Source organism: Astatotilapia calliptera, chromosome 11 (assembly GCF_900246225.1).
Source record: "Astatotilapia calliptera chromosome 11, fAstCal1.2, whole genome shotgun sequence".
NCBI classification, from domain to species: Eukaryota; Metazoa; Chordata; class Actinopteri; order Cichliformes; family Cichlidae; genus Astatotilapia; species Astatotilapia calliptera.
This window is the reverse complement of record NC_039312.1, coordinates 19,427,199-19,447,421: the sequence shown is the minus strand read 5'-3', so window position 1 is coordinate 19,447,421 and position 20,223 is coordinate 19,427,199. Positions and strand designations below refer to the sequence as shown.

Here is a 20,223-nt window from a genome sequence, read left to right as displayed (position 1 = left end):
TTTTTCATTTTATTTCAAGTTTGCGCACATGATGACGCTCGAGCAGCTATAAACTCGCACTTTTCCCCAGTTTGGTGGTTTCATTTATTATAAGCCCCGCAGGAGCAGCAGCTGAAGTGCACACATCTAAGGCGCACTCTTTGTGACCATGTACACACACATAATCAAAGGACCCAATGTAGCCACACGAGACCGAATAAAGATCATTTTCTTTGTTTATGTGTGTGTATGTTTAGTCGTTAGCCGGGTGGACACATTTTAATGGATGCTTTATGTAGTGTAAATTTCCGACTTTAGACTGCAGACATTTTTATTGTGGTGAGTACAATTAACTACTACCGCTAAAAACTGTTGCAGGGAAATGATAGATAAGTTAGCAAAGCAAGCTAGCTGTGCTGCTGAGTATCGAAATGTACTATTGAGAGTAAAAATAACAATGTTAATGGTCCTGACACAAATTATGTTATTATTGATACGTGTTTGATTTACCATAGGTTTATGTGTCATTAAAATGAGTGCATTAATTCACTTCCCGCTACCTTCATGTGTCATTACACTGACAGCAGTCTAGACTGCAGAGATGAAGGCCAAAAAGAAGAAGAGGCAGGATGACTTCCAGAAAGTGAAGCTAAAAGTGGGAAAGAAGAAGCCCAGAGCTGATAACGCCACCAACACCAACTTTCGGTCCAAGGGGATCTATCTGTCTGAGCAGCTAAAGAGAGACACGAGTGGACCCACAACACACAAACAGCTCGGTATTAATGTAAGATCTGAGATCTTTTCAGATTTTAGCAAGTTTAAAAAAAAGCATGCTATAGGCTTGTTTCATTGAATATAACAAGTTCGTCTTCTTCCGTAGTGAGAGTAGAGAGCAAGTAGAAATATGTTGCGGACGGAAGAGGAATGAAAGTCATTAGAAGCAAGACAGAATAAATGTGTGTGAATGAGAGTGAGGCAGGTGGAAAGGCGAAGATGCAAGGATTAGAGGTTGTGAAGGTGGATGAGTTTAAATACCTGGTGTCAGACATGCAAAGCAACAGACAGTGTACATAAGATGTGAAGAAAAGAGTGCATGCAGTGGACGGAGATGGGTGATTTTTGACTGAAGGAAAGCTGCAAGAGTGCTGTAATCTATGGTTTGGAGACATTTACTGTGAGGAGGCATATGATCACTGTGGTGACCCTTAAAGGGAGCAGCCAAACGAAGAAGAACAACAGAAACAAATTTATCTCATTTTATTCCCTCCTTCCACAGGACCTCCTGTCTCAGCTGCACCATTACAACGCGAATGTGAAACACAGTGCCTTGTTAGGTTTGAAAGAGTTGCTGTCCATCAGTCCCTCTTTGTTAGAGCAGCATCTTTCACGCTTGCTTTCAGAAGTGGCAGCTGTTTTAACAGACAAGGATCACAATGTTCGTGTGGCAGCTGCACGTGTGCTCAGGTTAGACAAGCATGTCAAAACTACAACAAACACATTTTTTTTCTTTGTTTAAATGTGTCTAAAGTAAACAAACTTGTTTTAACTTGCTTACAGGTATATTGCACAGTGTGTGCCTGCAGAACGCGTGGCACCGTTTTTCCCCCTCCTCAGTGCTCATTTGTCTTGTGCTATGACGCATATCGAGACAGGAATCCAGGAGGATGCCATAAATGTCCTCGACGTGTTCCTAGAGCACTACCCTGCTCTGCTAGCCGCACGGCCTGCAGTTCTCCTCACTAACTTCCTAGAGATGATCTCTCACAGACAGAACAGTGGAGGAGCCAAAAAAGCTTCAGACTCCAAGGCTTGGACCTGGGCGCTGTCCATCAACCCTAACAGGGCTGTGACGAGCCAGCAGTGGCGGCTTTCTGTTCTTCTCAGGTATGGAAGCTGCATGTAAACACAATCAGGAAAAATCTAAGTGAATAACTCTGAATCCCAATCTTCCTGTTTGTTGTACTTGTATCTCAGGCTTGGGCGCTTTCTCCAGGCAGTTGTTGAGGAAAGACCAACGGAGGAAAGTGATATGTCTGTCCCAACTGAAAGAGTTTTTGGTTCTAGTGGAGAGGGCCGATTTACACCTCTTCATCTCAACTGGGAAGAGCTAACGTACAGCAAGGTTGGAGTTAAGATTTATGAACATTCTGGGGCCAAACCAACTCCACACTCCACCTTTAAACTTAGGTATGAAATCTCTGACTTTAGTAGCCGTCCAGAAATAGTTCAGTTTAAGCTTCTTTTTTTTTTGTTTGTTTTGTTTTTTCATTTGTTTTTTTTTTTTATTCTTTCACTGTGCAGACCTGAGCAGGATCCAGGAGCTACAGTAAGTGAGGGTCTAGACTCAGCTGAGACTGTTCAAAAGTTTGCAGCTACTCTTGTGCCTCTCCTGCTGGAAGTGTGGGTCGAGGCCAGCACCAATGACAGCCCGTGGAATAACACAGAGGGGGCCCACCTACTCACTCCAGATGCCATGTCAGTAATGTTCCAGGTCTTGTCTATTCTGCAGTTGCTGAGAAAACTGGCCCCACAGCGGGAGAACCAGGATGCACTGGTGAGATGTGACTTGCATGTCTTTTGTTTTTGTTTTGTTTTTTCATTTTATTTTAATGTAAATGTTTGATCAACCTCACAGATATTTTTGTTTTCTTTAGGATGCGTGGTTCCGTAAAGAATACCTGGGAGATTTTAAGCAGCACTTCATTAAAAACTTTCCCTATGGGAGCCGGGATACACCCAGACATAAAAAGAAAATTGATCTCAAAAGGTAAGAAAGTTCATTCTTGGCATTCTTTTTATCTTTGGTGTTTTTATTAATACGTAGCTGTCATGGGGTGAGAAGTGGGGTACATCCAATCCAGTCCAATCTAACTTTATTTATTGAGCAGTTTAAAAACAACATAGTTGACCAAAGTGCTTTCCAGTAATAAAAAAAACAGAGATAACAGTTAAAAAAACATGCATTAAGCAGAAAAAGAAGTATATATAAATAACAATAAAATAAATACATAAGTGAAAAAAGGAAGATAAAAATAAATCAGTATATATTAAATATAAAACATGAGTAAAACGGACAATAAAATATACAAGGAATAAAATTAACAAAATAAAAAGATTAAGAGTGACCTAAAACTGACTAAAAGCTGACTCTAGTACTACTCCTAAAAAGCCTTGGAAAAAAGGTGTATTTTTAAAAGTGATTTGAACATTTCAAGTGTTGGGGCCAGCCTAATATGGAGGGGCAGCTTATTCCATAATTTAGGGTCCACAACAGCGAAAGCTCCGTCCCCCCAGTGTTTCAGTCTCGACATGGGGACAGCAAGGAGTGACTTGTCAGTTTATCTGAGAGACCTTTGTGGAGTGTATAGGTGTAGAAGGTCTATCATTTTAAAAGGGACAGGCAACCACTGTAAAGACAACCAGTGTACATCCTGGGCCGGTCAGCAGCCTGTTGATCGGCTGACACAGAAGGGCAGACAACTATTGAAATTTATGCCTACAGTCGATTTTCTGTGGACTCTGGAAGGAAGCTGGAGTACCCAGGGAGACTGTGGCTAATGCTTCAGTTGGAAATTTACGCCATAACTGCAAACCCATCTGAAACCTTATGGCGTAACCTGACGTACATCTTGCTGGAAATGTAACTACATGGCAGTTTGACGCAGCCTGCAGCTGCCTTGATTGGCCTGTTTAGTACCGTTATTTCCTTTTGTGCATTTATGGCTCCTTTTTTGCTACAGTTTTTGAATTTAACAATCATTGCCTGTTTATTAGGAATAATAACCCTAGCATCACTGTAAGGACTCACAAATATCAGAAAATTACTGGAAACTATCAGAATGGACGTGTGAGAATGTACAAAAAAGTCTAGAGGGACAAATCGGTTTGCCCAGAGAAATCTGACCACAACAAAGAGCAGGCCAGGAGAGAAAGAAGTCCCAACATTTATTTATTTTTTTCTATCAGCTGACACTGCTTATTTATTTTTTTAGCACCTGGCGGCTCTTTTTTTTACTTCTCATCCATAAATAATCTGCTCTTTCACGTGATTCAGTTTATTTTGAAAAGTCTCAACAGGATCTTGAGCTTTATTGTGAAAGGTTTATGTGGTACATAAGCAAGCGGACACGCCATGGTGTTACTGTCGTTGTTGCTAACCACAACGCATAAAAACAGGCGCTTGTCCATCAGTAGTGTGGTTATATTAAATATAAGAGAAAGAGAGAACTTTAAGAAATTAATATAGCCACTACAGTGACCATCAGAACGGTGAAAAAATATTGCCGTAAACAGTTTATTTTGCGACACCATGAAACAAACGACAGCGTAAAATGAAACGATAGATGTTTTTATATCGTCATTCGATATATATCGTTATATCGAACAGCCCTAACACAGAAGTCTAAATCAGGCCTTAGGTGGTAGAGTCGGCTGTCTACCAATCAGAAAATCAGTTCAAATTGTAAATGATAAAGTATCCTCGCGTTGCCGCGGTGAATCAGTTTGAGTGAACGTGAGAAAGTGCTTAGGCATAGATGTGTGTGATTGGGTGAGTGAGACTTGCAGTAAGAAAGTGCTTTGAGTAATCAACTGAGTAGAAAAGAGCAAAGAAACCACAAAGGGGTTTAAGCCCAGAACCTACTTTATGTGAGGCAGGTGAGTTCTGTTAACCTGTGGGGACAGCTGTAACCACTGTGCCGCAATGTTGCCTCTTATTTATTAATGACATTAGATTTAATATTATTAATAAATAAGTTAGATGCCTCATTGCCCAAGGATGCATCACATTACACTTTTCCTCTGCCTGTTTCACACTTTTCTCTTGACTCACAGCTTGTGATAAGATGCAGGGAAGCTTAACGATCTGCCATCAAAGGCACTGATGAGGAACACAAACATGATATGCTTAAAATGTTTACATTTCTCAAAATATTTAAATTCACATCTTCTTTTATTTACATTTGTATTAATACAAATTTGTATTTTTTTGCCATATTTGAATGGATAATAGATGTTGACTTGTTGGAGGCTGACTGCCATCTATTTAAGAACTTTTTTTTTTTTTTTTAATTCATACATTTTTTTTTTTGTAAAGTTTTGGTTGTTTTTTTTTCTTTTTCACCTATATGTTTGTGCATAGCTCTAAACTGCAAGTTTTGAGTTCTTCGTTTTAAAAACTGTAAAAGATTTAAGCAGCCAATACAGTCTGATCCTCTACTGGTGGTTATTTACTGTGTATGAAATTCAGACTAGCTAAGATTGCCCTCATCTCACTCTGCACTCTTCAGGAGCAAACAGACAGCAGCCCTTCCTGGTCCAACTGTGGATCCTCTTGCCCTCAACATCACACTCTGCCAGGTGATGGTGTCCCTTAGCCAGAAGCAGGGCGTTGGCCAAGAGGCAGATGGAGACTGGCTGACACCACTGAGTACGTTTGTCCGAGACACTCTGGGTAGCGGAGTGAAGCTGAGCTACAGGCAGCTGCAAATGCTGCTGGGTACCGTGTGGAAGATGGTGCTAACACAAAGAAGCAAAAGTAAATATATATTTATATATTTATATATATTAATTAGAGAGAGATGTTAAAACTGTGTCATAATGTCCATGTTTGTGCAGCAGTGACAGAGGACCTGTTGGCAGCAGTGTATATCTACTACAAGCAAAGAAACCTCCCTCTGCAGACACGATCACTGCTGCTATCGTTCTACAGCAAGCTTTACCTGCAGGAGCAAGGGTATGCACACCTAACCAGGTAACTTGTTCTTACTTGCCTTGCCTTAACAAGTAGGATTTTTGAACAGCTGTTTTCCAAAAGTTCATGCACCACATGGCATAATTGTTGGAGATATAGAAGGCAGGATGATAGCATCAGCATAAATAATCATTCATTTGAGTTTTTTGTCGTATTTTTCTACATAATTTAGTAGTTTACACTTTGGCCAAACAAGCAAAAGATCCCTGGTTCTCTGCCGTGACAGGACAAAAATCTGGTTTAAGGAAAAATATATTTTAAATTGCAAACACAGAGCTACCTGCTGTAGCATCCACTTATGATTAAGGAAGCAGCTGAAAGTAGTTTCTCCTTCATCATTCAGGCATCCCCTGCAGTGACTTTATGCCCAAGCAGTTGTCCCAGCTCACATTTTGCTAGCTTCTGATTTAGAGTTCTTGTATACGGGTCATTCCATGTAAAATCTATCAAAGCCTCTCACGATGAAGGCTCTGGAGGGTCCCCGGATCAGGACTATGAGGTGACAGCAGCTTAGTAAAGTGAGTAAAGGGGACATGCCAAAAGAAAATAGTCACGAGCTGAATAGGCAGTAAAGCAACAAATGCAAGGAGAGTATCCCCCTGGCCCTCTGTGATCCAAGCTCAAATTGCAGGGAAAACTGTTATAAGAGTGTTATAATGTTAATTATATTACAGGTTATTCTGATAAAGAAGAAAACTTGTAGGTGAAAAGTAGAGCTTTAATATGCTGTTGCCCAAAATTGTCTTTTTGAAGTTTTCTCCAGTAAATCAGCAAACAGATAAAAGATCTAGAGTACAAATGCTTGTTACTCCACATCAAAGCCAGTAAATTGGATCAGTTCTGCTGCTGAACTTTGATATATCCCATGATATTGATGCTCACTGGTGGTCATAGAAAAAAAACTGTACTGAACAAGAACCAGAACTGGCTTTAGATTGCGGCATTGAAGTGTGTGTAAAATGGAGTTGATTTAAAGAGTTTAAGAGAGTTTAAAATAATTTTCCAGCCCTGGAAATTCCACTAGGATATCTTTTGCGCTCTATAAGTTATAAGAGCTCCAAAAATACTAGAAAAAATAACATAAATCAAAACTAGTCATATTTCAGCCCTATGCTGTGTACTCTAAGGGCCCGTAAATAGGAAAAAAATTGTCTTATTGTGAAAGGAAAGTTTTTCATGCCTTCATTAAATATTCTAGCTGATTCTGAGGAGGTCGGAATTGATTGATTTTATTTTTATATGGCGTGACTGTGCAGCCAAATCATGTAACTGTCACCACAGCAAAAATAAACTCATGTATCCCTCTTAACACATCTAAAACATGGAGTAATTATTAAACTGTGAAGCACTGCACATATACCACAGTCCTCTCCTACAGCTGCATTGTTTCTGAGTTTCAGACTATCCATTTAACTTGTTCTGAATAAAAGATTGTAGAAGATTTATGATGATCATGTGTTGCACAGTCCACATGAAATTATGCTTTTTTTTCATGTAATTGTTTCTTAACTGTCCCAAACTACAAAGAACAAAATCAAAACTAACCATTATCACATCTGTGGCTTCCCTGAATAGCTTTATTTTTGCTCGTAAACAAAATGTAGTGTAAAAATAAATCTGTCTCACTTTTGTGGTCACATTAACTTGTGCTCAGATGTAAGAACTGTGACAGTTGTGTAATAACATCAGGCCTTGATGTGGTGGCCTTGGGTTCACATGCCCTTTTTGTCTCTCTCTGAAGGAGCAAGGTGCTGTCTCGCTGGTTGGCATCTCTTCCTGTGCAGTTGTCCCAGTTGGGCCACCGTAACCCAATGCTGTCTGCGCAGCTCATCCTTTCCATCCAGGCCGCTGCTTCTCGAGGCAACAAAGACATGCTCAGCAGTCTGCAGACGCATGCCTGCACGCTGTATGGTGAGCATGAAAATGCAGTGATCATAATGTTTGGGGCCGCTTGAGAAATGTTTTTTGGGGTGGGGGAGCAAATGCAGCAATCATACTTGAGAACTGAGACCCCTGAAGTGTGTAATCTGTCATGATGTGACTCCTGCTACCAGAGATCTGCACAACGAAGCAGGATTTGGACTGTTAAAGGTTCCCTCAAGTTTAGTCCTGAGTTTTCAGTATTATGGAGGTGGTTCACTTATTACCAGGATACATCGCCATGGTTATTCATGATGCAGACCTAACCAGCACAGATTATGGCTACGTCCAGACGTACACGGATATTTTTGAAAACGCAGATTTTTCTATGCGTTTGGGCCTTTCGTCCACATGTAAATGATGTTTTGGTTCACTGAAAACGGACATTTAAAAAAAAAACTCCTGGCAGGGTGGAGATTTTCGAAAACTCAGTTTTTGTGTTTAGGTGTGGAAACGGAGATTTACTCACGCACACCTTATTGTTTACATGAAATAAATTACCGTATTTCCCGGACTACAAAGCGCACCTGAATATTAGCCGCACAAGCTAAAATCAGGGGAAAATCCTGTTTTGTACATACATTAGCCGCACCTGACTAAAAGCCGCAGGTGTTTCAATGTTGACTTATCATATGTAAGAGAATATGCACAAAGGGAATTGTCAGGAAAGAGATGGCTGTTTGGAGACACACCCCTTTTATTAATATTTTGAAAAACAAGTTATGGGTACATATTTGCACATGTAGTACATAACAGTAACCTACAGCACACCAGAAAAATAGATTCGGCCTACCTTTTAGGCTCAGGTGCAGTGACACGGCTGTAACAAGAAGAAAAGTCAGTCATTCACCATCTTTCTCTTCTTCCTGCGCTCTAAAACCACCAAAGTCCTCTTCTCCAATGTCGGATACAAACAGGCTCAGGATGGCTTCGTCATCCACTCTTCTTCTCTCCTTCGTTGTCACTTTCAAAACCAAAGAAATCCTCGTTGTCAGTGTCAGAGTCGAACACCCTCTGAAGGGCCGTGGCGGTGTCCTCCTCTCCATCATGCAGCAGTCCAGCCCTTCAAAATCCATTGGTGATCGTGGATGTTTTCGCACTTTTCCACGCTGTCAGAATCCACCGGTGGAGTTGGGCATAACTTGCTTTTCGCAAGTTTATCGCCGCTCGTCATCCATGCCTCCCGCTGAATGTGTAGCGCTACTTTGAAGTTTGTTTTTCGCGCTACTTCGTACGGCACTACGTTGCCTGGCGGACGGACATGTGACTAACATACCACTCTTGAACCCCGATCCTTCCGCCAGGCAACGTAGTGCCGTACAACAGCGGAACAAACAAAACAAATCGTCTTACGATATGACAAAAATCATGGAAAATCCATAGAAAAGCCGCACCTGACTAAAAGCCGCAGGGTTCAAAGCTTGTGCAAAAAGTAGCGGCTTATAGCCCGACAATTACGGTATATAGACAAAATAGTGTTGCTGTTAATCTTACTATTTGCAGTTTTTCCACGCTTACATATACACGGAGTTATTGTCCCTCCATTTAGAAAGACAGAGGCATCAGAGTGAACTTCGGATGTGGCCTCTACATTCAACACAGACGCTCTCACAACCCAAATCCCAATGTCGGTTTTGAATAAATAATTTTTTTTTTTTTAATTAAATTCATTTATGCTGTATGCATTTTGTTCATTCCTAAGTTGTGAGTCTACACAACAGCCAAAATACTGTCTTTATTATTAACATTTGAAATGATGAAGGCACTTGAAAATGGCACTTGAAAAGTAACACAAAATTATCTGCCGTTCCAGAAAAACAAAAACTTTTCAGAAGTGCTTAAGGTTTTGTGAGGGCACAAAACCCTGTTTAGTCTTTCCCTCCCAGGCTTCTGATTGGCCAACCTTTTGTTTTTAGCGTTTACATGTGGACGGAGATATTTTTTTCAAAACTGCACATTTGGACGGGATTTTTTTTTAATTTTTTTTAAATTTTTTTTAAGGAAACAGAAAATCTCCTTTTTCAAAAATACCCAAGTACATGTGGATGTAGCCTATGTTCCAAATTGAATCAGTTTTCTGAAATATAATATCACTGTTGCGCATGAAGATCTTTTCAGATCACGAAAGTCTAAAGTTTTTAATTTTTTTTTGTTTGTTTTTTTAAGAGTGTCTTTATGTAAGGCCTATCCTGGGGGACACCCTCCCCCCCCCCCCCCCCATCATCTGGATGGGAACATGTTACCCTAAAACCTGTATATACCTTTCAGTGTTGATTGTCCCTTTCCACATGTGCAAACTGCCATACCATCAGAGATGCTGGCTTTTAAACTGAGCACTGACAACAAGCCAGATTATCCCTCTCTTCTTTATTTTGAAGGACATGGTGTCCATTTTCTTTTTTTTTTCCCCCAAAAATAATTTTCAATTTTGATTTATCTAACCACTGGACTCTTTTCCTCTTTGGATCAGTCCATCTTAAAAGACTGCAGTGTTTGTAGATCATCTGCACATATGCATGACAGGGCTTTAACCTGCACTTGTGGACGGTGAACTGTGTTCTTAGACAAAGATTTCTGGAAGTGTTCCTGAGCCGGTGCAATCATTTCCATGATGGAATCACACCTGAGAGCACGGGCCTCCAATATAAACAAACGTAGTAATTTAACGTTGAGGAACATTTTTCTGAAATTTTTCCAGTTTGTAGACATAGGTTTTTTTTTTTCCAGGTTGATGAACCTCTGCCTCTCTGAGAGGCTCTTTTTTTTTAAAATTAATTAATTAATTTTTTTTATACCAAATCATATTACTGACCTGTTGTTAGTTTCTCCGTGTGTGTGGTTTTTTTTGGTGGTTTTTTTTCTCTTCGTTCCTCAGACCACATGGTGGAGAGGTATTTAAGCCCTAGTGGGAGTTGTCCCTTAAGAAGGCTGTTGGCCCACTGTTGAGCATGTGTCTCATCACATGAGCCAAGGTGTGGAAAAGGGTGTGGGGTCATTATCAGCACAGGTTTCGGGTGAAACAATCATGTGACTTATTGAGATCAATTGATGCAAGATGTGAGTGGGCGTTAAGGTGCCTCAAAACTGGATTGTAGGTGGCAGCGGTTCATGTCGCAAGCCACCACCTCTGTTCAAGGATGGTCGTTCACAGTGGACATAGATGGCTTCTTTCACTCCTCTTTCAAACCATCTGTCTTTATCCAAAATGTGAACATTGGCATCCTCGAAGGAGTTTTTATTTTTACAGTTTAAATCTGTTCTATAAAATACAAATTCTTGCAGCTCTTGATCGACTTTAGTTCACTTGAACTTTTGTGTGTGTAAAAGACCAAACTGAGGGAAGAACACTCCGAGGTTACAGACACATCACGACCAGGGAAAAATACTGTAGGTGTAGAAATGCATTAATTTGCAATCAGAGGTTGGAATCACAAAATTAACCTAAAAGAAGAAGTGTAGAAGCTTTTTTTTTCCTGTCATTTTCCTTATATTCATATGTTGCATGCATAGGTCTAGCAAAGGTATACAGACCTCCAAAAATCTGACTCTCTAACTAGAGTAGTTCCCATAGGAGGCACTACAACGCTGTGTTAGCCACTCCAGGCAACTTTGTACATTGCTGGAAACCCGTCCATAAGAACAGCTCAGAGAATGGTCAGATAGTTGGATAGCTGGTGTGTAACAGAGGGGGTTTGGAAGGGGAGGAGGGGGGGTGTTTCTGATAGAAACTGCCGCAGAGCCAGCAATTCACCATCACAAGACTCCTTTTGTCTGAGAGCTTCTGACATCAGCATGTGCGTCAGAGACGGGCAGAACACCACACACACAGACGCATTATCTGAGCCAATACTGTAGTAGTTATGTCTTTCGTCTTTCTCTTTTACTGGTCCCAACATAGTCTGGTTTTCCAAGTATTGGTCCTAATTTTCCAGATAGAGCTCCTCGTTAAATCCCCACAGGGTGCACAGCATTGCTGTCTGTCCATAATTACACGTGACTTGTGCATCTCTGTTTGTCTGTGAAGATCCACAGGATGGGGTTGTGGTGCTCTTACCATCAGAGTCCCAGCAGCGAATGGTGCAGCTGCTCTACTTCCTCCCCAAGATGTCCCAGCCTCTTCTGGCCAATCTGAGCAGCTGCTGCACTGCTGGACGAATCTCTGCCGGCCTCGCCGCCTCTCTGATTCGTATCATACATCTTAGGTGAGCTTTCAGACCCGCTTTGGAAAGCACATGAACACAGTTGTGTTTGACAGCAGATGGTTGCTGGCACACAGGCACACAAACGACGCTCTGCCTGATCACCATCAGATGGCAGTGTTGTTCTTTCACAGACAAATCAGTGACAGCTTTTATGATCTATTACCTGCTTGTTGACATAAACTGAGATGAATATTCTGTATTTTTGATATTCAACTTCCTTGTGACAATTAAACCACTTTTTTTTTTTTATTATATTTTGTTCTATTATCATCCCCAGTTAACCTTTCTCTGTGATGATATGTGTGTGCTGCCAATGTTTGACCTTATTCTTATGTCAGTGGGGCAGTGTTATACAAATTTTGAGTGGTGGGAGTACTGAGTTCATATGGGATGGAGTGTGTGTACGGGTGTGTGTGTGTGTCTCGAGTGTTGTACAAAGAGCTCTTTTTGAGGCTGGAATGCAGGATCGTCATGGAGTATTGAGAAGATGGTCTGCATGTGTCTCCCGGGCTTTATGAAACACCCTGTTATTCACACACATTTCTCACTGTTACAAATCTATATTCCCCCACAGGGCAAGGAAGAAGTTTTCATAATTATATTTCAGTGTGCTGTTATTCTTAATATTCTTGAAAATAGAAGAACACTGAAATCAAATCCTGAATAATCCTAAAGTGTTTGAAATGTGAGAACTTTCAAAATTTACAAAGCCTGAGATTCAAATAACAATTCAGGGTTTTTGATTGTGTAACATGATCACTGATTATGTTCTCCAGGTCCCCTCTGAGCAGCTGGACAGCTGGGAGCCAGGAAGCGGCATTGCAGCACGTGGACTATTTCAGCTTCCTGTTCTCCACCCTCATAGGCTTCTCGTCCGAACAGCTCGCCTCCCTGCAGGAGGCAGAGGATGACAGTGTCCTGCCTCCCGTCGCTCTTTCACCTCTCAGCCTCTACCCCACCCCGCTGGAGCAGTTCACACACCACTGGGACATTGTTGAGGTGTGTTCACTGTTCACCTTTTTAATCCCACACCTAAACCCTTAATTTAACATTAGAAATAAATCTGGAGGAGACCCAGACTTGCAGGTGAAGGAAGGGGTAGAAAAGACATTGTTTTGATATTCTGGACACAGCTGTGGTCTGTCGGTCCCCCCGGTCTCTCTTCGTCTCTCCTATTGAGCTCAGAGGGTGGAAGCTTTATCGTTGCACTCCGGCTGAGAGGGGAACGTTTATCGCATTGCGCAGGTTGGAGATGCGTGGTTATCGGGCATAGTGGATATGCACAAATGCTAATGAGAGCCCATGGCATGATGGGAGAGTGACATTTCTGCACAGAAATTACCGTTAACGTAACTGTGCCCTGGGGCAAGAGTGTGTGAGTGTGTGAGCAAGTGGGGGGCTTATAATCACTAATTCAGCTCCTCAATTAAGGTCTCAGATCCTACCTCTCTCATCTCCCTGTCTGAGTCAATCATAGGGAAGTGGAAGGAAGGGGGAGCGGAGGGGGACGCTTGGTGAGGATGGAAGGAAGGGGGGGCGGCATTAAGGACGGACTGTGTCAACTCCAGTTCGGCTAATGAGATGGGATTGTTTTTAATGACGGCGAGAATGCCAACAGGTGCACCGTTCAGACACCCACCGGCTCACACACACGCACCTAAATTTGATAAAAGTTAATGAGAAATTTGATTTGGATTTCAAGTTAATGACGGAAAGCTGAGCCTTATTTTTCACTTTTAAAAAGTTAGTGGCATGTCGGTGGTTTAGACCTGAAACCACTCACTTGCTGACAATCTGGAAAGTGAAAATAGTGAAACTGAAACTAAAAGTAATTTGTATGTCACATCTTTGGTAGTCAAGTGACAATCGGGAATATTGCATTCTTTCTGTATGCTTTCTTTTTTTTTTTATGGGCCACCATGGAGTTAAAATATTTTTTTAAAAATACGTTGGGAGGAGGTAACAAGGGCAGTGCACACTGTTATTTGGAAGAGAGAGTAATTTTTCTTTTTTGTACAATTATGAGCAGTTTACCTGTCAAAGATAAATACTTATTAAGGATTTTAGCAGTAACCTGTAAAATCTTTAAATCTGAACCCCCAGCTGAGAATAAATGGATTGCCATAGTGAGTAATATTCAAGAAACTGAGAGAATTACTTTTTATTCAAATATTATGGTGATCAATTTACAATAAACTGGGAGAAACTGATGTATGTAATCCAGTTACATACTTAGTTTCCTTCTTCCTGTTTTTGTTTTGTTTTTGTACCTGTATTTGTGAAGAATGCAACAAAATAAAAAGTTGTGGTTTTTTTTTTTTTTTTTTTTGTTTTTTTTTTAACAAAAAGATTAAATAAGAGCAGAAAATCTGTTGATGGAGTGTGTATGTCTGTTTTAGAGCTCGTGTGCTTACATATCTGCAGTCAGATCCCTCAGTCACACATTCGGACTTTGAAATCATTGCATCAGTGAGACACATGTATGAATATGGTCATAACCAAAATAACTGTTTGATTTATAGGAAGTGTGCCACTGTCTGGAAACTCTGGGCTCAAAGTCTCAGTGCTTTGACATCTTACAAACTGGCATTTGCAACTACCTGGTAAGAGACTGTTGTTATTAAGCATGCAGTAAATCACACTGATTTTTTTACATAAAGTTTGTTTATGGCAGTTTTATTTTATTTATACTTTTGGTGTGTGTGTGTGTGTGTGTGTGTGTGTGTGTGTGTGTGTGTGTGTGTGTGTGTGTGTGTGTGTGTGTGTGTCTCAGACCAAGTTAGAGGTGGTTTCCGACAGCATGGCGGCCGGGCTGCTGAGAGCTGTATCCAGACTGCTGGATCTCTCAGTCCTGCCCCTTGAGCCTGTGTTGCGCTTCTTGTCACAGTGCTGCCTCAGCCTGTTGTCGTTGCTCCTCACCCTGCAGCAGGAGGCACCTACTGAAACCAACCACAAAAGGTGTGCTTGAAACTCTTTCAGTGATCTGTGCTGATTGATTTTGATCGAATGTGTTAACACCCTTGCTTGACATTTGCAGGGAAGCAATTTGGGGTGCTTGCGTGACAGCGCTGAGCAGCATTCCTCGCCTGCTGCGGGTTGTCCTGCAGTCGTTGCGCGTTGCCAATCTGAACGAGGAGGAGCTGCCGCAGCTTGGACAGATTCTCTCCATGCTGCTGCAGCACACGTCGCTCCACAGCCAGCTGCTGGCCAACACCACTCTGCTGCAAGAAATCCTCCAGCACCTCACGGTAAACGCGCCCACACAGATGCAGGCATATTCAATTGAAGGTATTTGAATGACACGGATGGAGATTGATCACCAGATTACTTTGTACGTGTGTTTCAGAGGTTCTCCCGGGGTGCAACCAGGGAGCAGTGGCTGACAGACCTGCTCTACTGTTACAGCGTCACCGTGGCTCACGGCTCGTCTGCTCACCGTGGTAATCTGGGCCTTCGAGACATATACTAACGGATGCGCCCAACAGTACGTGGTGTATTGCTCAGTTTAGCCTCCCAAACATGTTACAGTCACAATGACAACACGCAGGGCTCAGTAGTGACAAGTACACATGATCACACTTTCATACAGAAGACAATGAGAACTTTTTTGTTTTTTGTTTTAAAGTACTCCACATTCTTGTCCTTTCTTCTTTACTGTTTTTTTCACAGCCCTGGTAACTGTGTATTCTCTTTTTTGAGTGTTAATACTGAACGGTCGTCCAGTGGCTACTTAAGTGACTTTGTATTAAAAGGAGTGGTGGGTAAGCAGAATAAAGGCAAAATGAAGTTAAATCAGAGGACTCTTTCTTTTGTTTTAGTTTTTATTTTTCACATTTTTTTTTAATAACACATTTTAAAACATCCAGTATATATTTATAAAAGTACATAATAAAGATTGTTCTGTGCAAATAAAAAAGAACAGCAAAGACTAGAGAGTGTGTGTGTGTGTGTGTGTGTGTGTGTGTGTGTGTGTGTGTGTGTGTGTGTGTGTGTGTGTGTGTGTCTCGGTGGCTGCAGGTGGGCTATCTCTATGACTGGCTGTTGATAGACTGCCTCATTCTCCACAACGGGAGGAAAGGTTATCTCAGTGTGTGTGCGACAGCAACGGAGAAGGAGGGAGATGGAGTGTGTATGTGTTCCTTCCACAATGGATGAAAGGTTATCTTTTACACACACCATTTTCTGTAGACTTAACCCCACCCTGTGAGGTCATGGCTCTGATGTCATATGGCTTAATTTTAGAAAACTTGGCACATTGAGTGAACAATGCGTAGAGTAATTCTATAGAGGCAAGACTATCAGCCAGCTGAGAAAACATCAAAGAACATGATGTGTGTGTGTGTGTGTGTGTGTGTGTGTGTGTGTGTGTGTGTGTGTGTGTGTGTGTGTGTGTGTGTGTGTGTGTGTGTGTGTGGTTTTTCAATGTTTTCCCCGGCCTCGTGTCCCCTGTCCTGCGCTATGTGGTCTCAGGTGGTAAGAGTAGAGCTTGGCTTGATTCATGGTGTCAGTCAAAGGCACACAGTCTATACCGCTCACTAAAAAAGACAAGCATTTAATAACTTTTGTAGAAACTTGTACTTGATAAATAAAGGTGTGTTTGTGTGCACAGGCACTTACACTGGCTCTGGGTGCGTTGAGGGATGTCCAAGAGCAGCTGAGACTGAGAGTCCCGAAATGAACGCCCTCGTCTGGACTTTGAGTTGCCTAAAGGGCAGTAAAGTAAAGAGCTGATGAAATTAAGCTGTCCAGCTACATAATGTGAATGGTTTCTGAACACAGGTAGTTGATGTTGGATACCAAAGCCTGGGGCGCTCCTTTAACTGGTTGATCTAGTCCAGGGCTCACACCCTTGCTTGTTCTGTTGTCCGGTTGTCTTTATGTAGTGTATCCATGGGTGTTACTTCAGCAAAGGCCCTATAGCTCAGTGGTTAGAGCACTGGTCTTGTAAACCAGGGGTCGTGAGTTCAAATCTCACTGGGGCCTAGCAAACTTTTTGGTCCTGTAAATATTTTTTTACAGGACCAAGGTTGCCAGACCCTTAGTGGAATCTGCACACAAGCCAGCAAGAGGCTTAAGACCCCTACTAGAATAGGCCAGGGAAATTGCTCGAACTATCCAGTGGAAAAGGCGCTCTTTAGGCACAGGCTTTTCTATATGTGGTTTAGCGCAAGCTACAAACAGCTGGTCACTTTGTCTAAAACTCTGGGTTCTGTCCATATGGATACGCAGAGCACAGACTGGAAACAAGGTATGCAGCCACTGTGGCATACCTATTTGGGGAGAACTCATTTCACAACCTCTACACTGAAAGAGCGTGGATTTCTCCTACAAACGTAGCTGAAGCTAAAATAATCAATAGAGCTGTCTTCAAGCACAGAAATTTTACCTTCTTGGCTGAAACCATCCCCACGGTAACAATCTGAGACAGGAAATCTTGTTTCTTACACTCATGGAGCACAAATGAACAGTCTGGAGAGACTCTCACATGATGGTGGCCGTCACAGTGAGGGTCTAGTCCCTGTGATCCTACCCACTTCTGAAAGTCCCATGTTCAGTGGCATCATCACTACAAAGGAAGCTAGCAGCCTCTGGGACTGTTTGAGGATAACTTGGGTTGCCTCTGCGAAACAGTGCTAGGGATGACTGTATGGCCAATGTTCTCTTTGAGGACAGAAATGCTCTCACCCAGAGACGTCTAGACCTGAGCCCTATGAAAGTAGTGCGTTGAGTTGGTCTCAGCGTGCTCTTTTCCACACTGACTGGAGGCAGTTGGGGTCTGCCACCAGTCAGTCGTTGAAGTATGTGGCTACCCGAAAGCCTTTTCCCCGAGCAGGGCCACTGCTGCCTCGGTGCATTTTACAAACACCCTTGTGAGAGGCCAAAAGGCAGGACCACAAACTCATATGCTATCTCCTGGAAAGCAAATTTTAGATACTTTCTGTGTGGGGGGATATATGAGGATGTGGAAAAAAACGTCCCACAGTAAAGTGTGGGTGAAATTAAGGTTTCCAGCAATGCAATGTGAATGGTCTCTGAACACAAGGCAGCTAGTGTTGGATACTAAAGCCCTGGGCACTCCTTTAACTGTTTGATCAAGTTCAGAGTCCACACCCACACTTGAGCTATGCTACGGTTGTCTTTATGTAGTGTATCCATGGGTGTTATGTCAGCAAAGGCCCTATATCTCAGTGGTTAGAGCACTGGTCTTGTAAACCAGGGGTTGCGAGTTCAAATCTCGCTGGGGCCTAGTAAATGTTTTTGTCCTCCTCTAGGTGGACACATAAGCCCCTTTTCCATTAGAACCTACTCAGATCAACTCGGAACGACTGGTTTTTCATTACAATCAAGTACCACAGAAAGTGCGTTGTTGTCATTATAGCAACTCGGCTGAGCATCCCATGACGTAATTGGTATGCGTAACAAACGCTACAGCAAAGGTGGACGTCGAGGTCACTGTATACCTGCTGCTCGGTCTGTGAGCCCTTACAGGCTGGCTAAGTGATGCCCATGTCAGGAGAGGCTAGGGCCTCCCTATATAATAGGCTGACATAGCATCAGATGTAATTCAAAACAAGCCCACCTTTTCCTCACTTCCCTAGCAAAGAGGGTGGTCTGGTGAAACACTCGCTCATACTACTCATAGAACCGGGGTTATAGACATAACCTTAAGTTCTCTTTCATAGCATTCATTTTGTGTCACACTAGGGGGACAAATACTAACTCCCGGATTGCCAGACATGCATGTTTAGAAGACAACTGTCCCCAGTAGTACTTCACAGGGAAGAAGCTCCCAGCTGTGAAGAACATGCACTGAGGACTGAATATGCCTGGTTAGGTGCTGTTATATCTAGCCTGTAAAATCTAGCAAATGTGTGAGGTGAGGCCCAGGATGCAGCTGCACACATCGCCTGGACAGAAACTCCCTTAAAAAGAGTCTTGATGCATTCTTAATCATCCAGGTAATTAAATCTCAAAAGGTTGATTCTGTTCATCTGGACGTAGCAATGTAGCAACAGTTCTGATACTCCTGAAACATAGGGGATCACTACGTGTTTTTGCTTAGGCATCAGTTGTCCTTCTCTCCTGAAGATTTCTGATAAATGTCCAGCTGGGATAACCACATTTACTCAGGGCCTTCTTGACCTGCTGGTCTTCTGCTTCCGTGGCTGCTGTGTCTGTAGGGATGGTGTTCGCTCTATGGTGTAGCGTCCTGATGACACCCAGTTTGTGCTCCAGTGGATGATGAGAGTCAGAACTTAAATACTGATCCGTATGCACAGGTTTACAGTACACATTAGCTTTTAAATGTCCCCCATTACTGATGGAAATCTCCCAGTCTAAGAAGGCCAACCTGTTGCCCCAGCAGACCACACTGTAAAAGTTGGCTGAGGTAAACACAGAGTCCTAGAAGGTCTTCAGGAGTGGGACCTTCACTCCAAAAGACCTGAGCAGGTACAGCCTGCTCTTCCCTTTTCTGTAGAGAGCATTTGAATTGTGAGTCCAGTCCAGTTTATTGTTTAGATGAACACCAAGGTACCTGTAGCTGTCTACAGGTCCATACCTTGGATGTTTAGTGGTTGCAGTGGAGGATGTTTGTGCCTGCGGAAGTCTACCACCAGCTCCTTGGTTTTTCTAGTGTTGATCTGGAGGTAGTTCTGCTGGCACCAGTTCACAAAGCCTTGGCTCAGTTCTCTGTAACCCTTGTGGTCCCCATCAGTGATGAGGTCAACTATTGCAGAGTCGTCAGCGAATTTCTGCAAGAAGTACTGGGTGAAGTTGTGAGAGAAGTCTGCAGTGTAGATGGTCATCTCTCACCTTTTAAACAAAACCCAAGGTGTTCTGGGTGTGGTGTTCAGAGCTGCCTACCCCAATGGGTTGAGGATCGAAGCCAGAAACTTAGAAATATTATAGGTGACCGAGTTGATCATACAGACAATTGGTCTTAAAGGTACACCGTGTTTATGTATCTTCGGTAAACCATACAGACTTGGTGTAGATTCCCCTGGGTATAGCCTGTGGTATGAGGTCCGGTCAATAGCATTGTCTTATTCTAACTGCTTCAGACAATCTATCACCCTCTTCCTGTAACCACTTCCTGGGTCTCGTTTCAGGGGCTCATAAGTATTTTTGTCACTGAACAGTGACAACATTTTCTCACGATAGTCTTTCTGATTTTAGCAAGACTGTGCACCTACCCTTGTCTGCCGGAAGGATGATTATGTTGTTGTCATTACTAAGTGGTGTGAGTGCCTTCCTCTCCTCCATCCTGATGTTGGATGCTTGGGAATTTGCATTGCTGAGACAGGCCTAAACTTTCATCCCTGGTTGCTCTGCTTCCACATCTACAACATTGTTGTTTGAAATTTCTGT

General features: G+C 42.4%; 2 protein-coding genes and 2 non-coding genes across 5 annotated transcripts in view; 3 read left to right on the top strand and 1 right to left on the bottom strand.

The window, feature by feature from the left end:
* Nucleotides 1–17: 17 nt before the first annotated feature.
* On the top strand, nt 18–15,645 carry tex10 (testis expressed 10). Of its 2 annotated transcripts, none has more exons than XM_026183967.1 (16): nt 18–318; nt 567–763; nt 1,256–1,443; nt 1,537–1,863; nt 1,954–2,166; nt 2,281–2,533; nt 2,634–2,746; nt 5,268–5,515; nt 5,596–5,731; nt 7,473–7,642; nt 11,676–11,853; nt 12,630–12,852; nt 14,376–14,456; nt 14,627–14,811; nt 14,891–15,101; nt 15,200–15,645. In XM_026183967.1, the coding sequence occupies exons 2-16, from the start codon at nt 581–583 to the stop codon at nt 15,320–15,322; spliced, it is 2,832 nt and encodes a 943-aa protein (XP_026039752.1). In that variant the 5' UTR covers nt 18–318; nt 567–580; the 3' UTR covers nt 15,323–15,645. The 2 variants fall into 2 exon arrangements, with proteins under 2 accessions (XP_026039752.1, XP_026039751.1); XM_026183966.1 differs by having other exon boundaries at nt 19–318; nt 564–763.
* Nucleotides 15,646–16,228: 583 nt separating this feature from the next.
* Nucleotides 16,229–20,223, bottom strand: part of invs (inversin) — a 36,970-nt gene continuing 32,975 nt past the window's right edge. The window contains exons 18-19 of the mRNA XM_026183965.1: nt 16,471–16,557; nt 16,229–16,388 (exon numbers count right to left, since the gene is read on the bottom strand). Coding sequence (XP_026039750.1) covers nt 16,273–16,388; nt 16,471–16,557 — 203 coding nt within the window. The 3' untranslated portion in view covers nt 16,229–16,272. The remainder of the gene's footprint in view (nt 16,389–16,470; nt 16,558–20,223) is intronic.
* trnat-ugu (transfer RNA threonine (anticodon UGU)) lies at nt 16,764–16,836 on the top strand. The gene has a single exon. It is a non-coding gene; the product is annotated as a tRNA-Thr (tRNA).
* Nucleotides 18,028–18,100, top strand: trnat-ugu (transfer RNA threonine (anticodon UGU)). Its single transcript has one exon. It is a non-coding gene; the product is annotated as a tRNA-Thr (tRNA).